The following is a 6,000-nucleotide window of genomic DNA, read 5'->3' on the forward strand; positions in this document are numbered from 1 at the left end:
GGATACAGAAGGTGAGACACCATGAGAAATAGGAAGAGATGGGGGGAGGAGGGGGGGAGGAGGAGGGTTGAGGGACGAAGCTGGTTAAGTGGAGAGAGGAGGGGCGAGAGAGAAATGAGGATGTGAGGATGTGACAGAGACTTCAAAGAGGGAGAGACAGAGAAAAAACGGGCAAGGGCAGAGTGAGACAAGGAGGTGGATGTGATGCCTTTTGAGAGCTGTCCGTGAAGAAGAGGGGGAGTAAGGGAAGACAGTCGTGGAAATGAAAGAAAGCGTGCTACTCAACGGGATATCACAGTGTTGCACTCAGCCTGTGCTCTGCTGCAACATGGAGGAAATATACATGGGGTGATGCTTTTTTTGTTGGGGGGGGGGGGGGGGGGGGGGGGGGGGATTGTGATATTGAGACAATTTCTCTGTCTTTTGCTTTTGCGTGCGTTTTACATACATCCTGAATGTCAATAAATTGTGCAAAGGAAAAACATTTTGTGAAGTCATTTCTTTGACAGACAGTGTTATATTATCATTTAAGAACTTCAGTGGTGTCCTAGTGTGCTGTCATTTTACACAACTGGTGTACAAATGAATCATATAAATTAGCAGTTATACTTCACATTTTTGGTCTGATGTAAAGCATAGTGGAACACACGTCCATCATTACATAATTGTGTCTATAGATATACTGTACTTCACATACATAGTGTATATCTTAAAAAGATAGTAGAGGTCAGAGTTCATGATATTCTGACTTTTAATCTCATGTATTGCTAATACCAGCAAAACGCTGGATCCTACATTTCCCACAATGCATCTTTCCTTATAGTACACCCTCCCAGGCACACTTCCTCTGTGAGAACTTTGTGTAAGTTTTGCATCACCGTTTTCTCAGATTCAATAACCGATTCAAATAAATATGACAAATAAGGGGGTGAAAACGGCATGGGTATACAACTACACTCATAATGTAATAAAGGGGGGGGGGGGGGTAATCCTATTAAGTATTGTGAATGACACTGTCAACATTTACTGCTCCCTCATCCTCTGCGGTGATTACTGATGTGATTAAGTAAAATAACAGTCACTACTGGGATTTAAATGTTCTCATCAGACAGCCCTGTTGTAGATTCATCAATAACAGCTTCTTGTGGATTGGCTTCATTCCGGTCTGACTACCACCAATGAACAACTTTGATGCACACGTTTGCTGTGGTAACAGCGAAGTCTCCAAATCCGATTTTTTACACACAACCTGGTCATCAAAATCTGATTCGCTGAAGGTTACACTATTATCAAATAGAAAATTTCCAAATTAGGGAAACTGGACAATCTCGTGTTTGTATTGTAAGCCAAACTCAACTTCTCATTAAGCATGTTGTTTTTCGAGAACAAAAAGCTATCATTCCCAGATCCAACTGTAAGTAATATCACCACTAAGGACTGGCGTTTCCAGCACCACCGTATAAACATCCACCAAAAGGTGGAACTGGGGATGTTGTCACCAACACAATAACCAGTTTACCCATTAACCCCCCCTCTCTAGTTACACATCCTAATTAAGCAAATGGCACAGCCGTGATTCCCAATGTCCAACTGAGCATTTCACGCTGAGCTCCAGCCAAGACACTGGAAAGCTGTAAATGAGAAAACTGCTGTACGACGATGACAAGGCTGTCCAACAGCAGGACTATAAAAGATGAAACGCTCCGTGATGAATAGTGTGTCATAATTAAAAAAAATGTTTGAAAAAATCACAGGAGGATGATGCTTGACGTGTGTCTGTATCCACTTAGTTTTTTTTTATGTTAACAGCTGCTGTACAGGAAGATTTCCCACATGCTCCGACTTGAAGTCTGGCTGCGTGGGAGTAAAACTGACATTTCAATTGACACAAGTGGGATTTCTAATACAGCATGCACAGCGTATTGTCTCTGTTCTTATTCTGACAAATGCAAATAAGCATAGACCATGCAATATGTGCCAGACATTCAATACCAGACTGCATCAAGGAGTGTTAGGTGCTCCTACGTCGTTCTGCGAATAGCTCATACCTGCATGCTGCTAAACTTGCAATCGATCAAAAACTGATTTCCCCGGCTCATCTGCTATTGTTATTCCTGATGTGGTGAGGTGTCGCAGAGCTCAAGTGCGAAGTTACATTTTAAGGTGTCAAGCTGAAATTAAGAGTGGAAATGATCTCAAAAGGCGTGTCGGGCGCATTTTTGCCATCTCTCCTTGTTCAGCGACACAAAGCTCCATTTAAATTATTGATATCTGATGAATCAATAACTGGGGGTGTCCTGAGGCAACGTCTCGGATGTGAAAAGAAGTGTGATTCTTGGATAAGAAGTGCTGAGGCAAGAAATAGGCAATATTCCATGACGCTGCTCAAAAAAGCAGCAAGGTAGAAAGGACATCATGAATCAAACTTCACTTATCTTTGGAGCACATAGTCTGACGATTATATTCATTTAGAGTGTGAAAGAGTCTTACGGTGGGAGGCTGTCACAAAATGTGACACAAAGGTCAGTCGGGAAGAAAGCATGAGATTAAAGAGGAGGCGTGAGCGCATCTGAGACTGTTATTCAGGATATTTCCTCAGAGAAGCGTGTGTGTGTGTGTGTGTGTGTGTGTGTGTGTGTGTGTGAGAGTGTAAAATAGCGAGAGGAGAGAGTAATGGAAGGCGTCCTGAGACATCTCTCTGATTAAGGACTTTCAGCTGACATGGTAATTAAATATGGAGGAGCAGAACAGTTCTTACACACACACACACACACACACACTCAGCTTTCCACTCATTCCAACACATTACGGTCTGGTTGGCTGTGTATAATTTACCCGGGGAGGTCATTTGCTAATGGTTAAAATGCCACTCACACACAAACGCGCACAAACTCATCGTGTACATTTCCCCACAATCCAGGATTACAATTCCACACGCAGCCTCTCACCTCTACGAAGATGAAACATGGGATGATGGAGTAGCTGCGCAGGGTGTTGTTGGACGCCATCTTGTCTCCGGTCGGGAGACTTCTCCTCTCGGGATTCACGGCGGCTCACTCTGCAAAGACGGGAACATCAAGTGTCAGCGCTCGTTATCTGGTAATGAGAGGAAGGCGGCGGTGCCATTGCTACCGATCACACTACACCTCACTCTCAATATTGACCGATCACCTACAGCGTGAAAGTGATTCATTGTTATTATTTAAGTTCATTTGAACTTTCTAATGTCCGTTCCTTACATCTTAATAAAGACAGAGAAACAACGGACCAGGTGAGGTTTCAAAAGTATTCTGTTAAATCATTACGCTTGGGAAGCTGACTAAGAAAAGCACCTCCGGCCTTGCCAAACCAGTCCATCAATCCAGATCTGATCCTGGGTCCCAGAGGCAGAAAAGGACAATCAGAACAGCTCAAACGACCTTTTTCCTTTTGCAAATCCCTTCTGAGGGGGGATCCTAAGAACTCCCAGAGCAGATAAGAGATTCAATCCCTGAGTTGTGTCTTAGGTCCACCCTTGAGTCTCTTTCCAGTCAGTCCAAACGGGAGATGGACTGGTCGCCAGGCCAGGTAGAGGAACCTGCAGGCGTTCCAGGGCTGCAATTACCAATCACTGTCAATATGAAATGATTTGTTGTTGTTATCTTTATTAATCATTGAGATAAATATAAGAAAAACAACATGAAATGTCTGTCATCATTTCCCAGTGCCCAACGGGATGTGTTCAAATCGCTTGATTTGTTAGCAAATCATCATATCTGATAAACTAGAACCAGACAATGTTTGGTATTTTTGCTTGATAGATGACGTGAACGGGTTATTGATGAATCGACTAATCTCACTGCTTCCTGTAACTTGACTGGTTACACCTAAAAGAGCAACCAGGGACCACTCAGCTCACTACCTGTGAGACAAAGCGTGGGGATCAGGTGGAAAGTGACCTTGATGGCAAACACTGGCTAGTTGCCCGGTGCAGATTAGACCTCTACAAAACATGATCACAAATCACAGCATTATTAAAATGTAAACGAGACTAACTTCTCTCTGGCTTTAAAGAACAGAGAGAGACTGAAACCACACCGATGGAACGGATCTCCAGCACTCAAGCACTGCATCTGGCGCTGCTTCCGTTCTCCTGTCATTGTGTTTTACTGCATTTCATTATAGCTCCTAATTGTCACAAACATCACCATGGCATTTCCCCATGGAGATAGCTAGAGAGCTTGATAGTGAGAGTGGAAATCAGAAATAAGTGGAGAAGATGAGGGGAGAATATTGAAAAAAAAAGAAAACTGCTGTGATGTATTAGCTTTTCTGGATCTGGACTGAAATGGCTGAAATGGCTTGTTGCTCACTCGGAGCATTGTTTTCAATTGCTGGGGACCGACAGCGCAAGCACTGTCAGTGGGTGTAGATTCGGTTGGTTTTAAAAGTGGTTGTGGAAAGCAAGAAACGCTAGTATCTGCAGTCGTAATTGTCGATTTATTATTTTCAAGAAACAAAGATATGACCCCCAGCAGATATTCAATGTTCATAAATGTGTTGTGGAGCTTTAATCATGCTTAATTTCCGATTAAAGAGTAATGTTGCGGCTGATTTGAGCTCTCTCTCTCTCTCTCTCTCTCCCTCCCTCTTCCTCTCTCTCCCTACTGTGAAATTCTGACTAGAAAAGGTTTGTTGTGGAGCCAAGTTGGAGAAAAAAAGGATCAGTGGATTCAAATTGTATTTGTTTTTATTTACTGATTTTCTTTTTTTTATTCTAGATAAAATGTAGAACACCAGCTGCTCATTTTAACCACTGGAGAGACCATTAAGCACGGTTCTGTTGGATTTCAACATATCTTTGACATTTCTGCTCAATTGTTGACAAGATTGCCTTTGATGCATGTCTTACGTAACCACCTGGTAATAAATAGCAGAAGTTTCAAGTTCTGTATTTACATATGCACAACAACTACAGAAATGGCAATGGCTCCATCCAACAATGCTCAGTAACATAAAAGTAAAATTAGAATCTCTGAGGAAACATTGTGCAAGTTTAAACTTTAGGGATAAAATATAAACATAAATAAAATATGAAATGAATATACATGAAAGTAATGTAAATTTGTGGTAGAAAGTATTGCAAATTAATGTAAACAGAGACACAGTAAACACAAAAAGTTAGTTGGAGATAAAATGTTCTGAATAAAGCAGCACCAAATTCAACAAAAATCCAGTAAAGAATCAAACGAACAAGGATCCCAGCAGCAGTCAGACTCCCACAGAGCTTGAAGACGATACCAGTGTAAACATGGAAAATCATGTAGGTGTGTCATTTTCATATACGTGTCATATGCATCTCTATTATAGATAAGTATGTACTGATACTGTACATTTTTTTTATACTGTACCTTTATAAATACATTAATTATAGGCCTATTGTATATCTTGTCTGTTGCTTGATGGTAACTGCTAATTAAGACTGTTGCTGCAATTAGTGTAACACACATATACTCCTTAATTACTACTTCAATTTCCATTTAACAGTCCACACTTAGAGTTAAAGCAATATTTTGCGTTCTGGGAAATACGCCGACTCACTTTCTCGCCGAGAGTTAGCCTACTGTTAATGAAAAGATTGATTTGGCTCTCATATCTGTCCATTAAACATAAGGGTACAGCCAGCAGTGGGTTAGCTTAGCTTAGCTTTGAGCCACAACTGGAAACAGGAGGAAACCGCTAGGCTGACACTCTGAAGGTAACAAAATCCACCTACCAGCATCTTTAAAGGTCGCTCAGTAGCATGTTATATGTTTCATTCATAAAAGAACCTATATGTTGAAAGGACTGGTGTAGCCGTTATTCCTTTCCCTGACTTTATGCTAAGCTAAGCTACCAAGCTCCTTATATTTGAACGGACAGATACGAGAGGGGTCAATCTTGTCCTCGAACTCCTCTAAAATAAAATAGGCACATTTCCTAGGGTCAACCCTGAATGAAGGACAAGCAACAGGCGAATAC

At 41.5% G+C, this 6,000-nt stretch overlaps 1 protein-coding gene across 1 annotated transcript in view; it reads right to left on the bottom strand.

Annotated features, from left to right (window-relative positions):
• Positions 1-3,008, bottom strand: part of plppr1 (phospholipid phosphatase related 1) — a gene marked incomplete at both ends in the record, with an annotated part of 29,751 nt that extends 26,743 nt beyond the window's left edge. Inside the window, one exon of the mRNA XM_079178861.1 lies at positions 2,949-3,008. Within this exon, the coding sequence (XP_079034987.1) occupies positions 2,949-3,008 (60 nt within the window). The remainder of the gene's footprint in view (positions 1-2,948) is intronic.
• Positions 3,009-6,000: the final 2,992 nt, after the last annotated feature.

Source organism: Pholis gunnellus (assembly GCF_910591455.1).
Source record: "Pholis gunnellus genome assembly, chromosome: 18".
Lineage (NCBI taxonomy): Eukaryota > Metazoa > Chordata > Actinopteri > Perciformes > Pholidae > Pholis > Pholis gunnellus.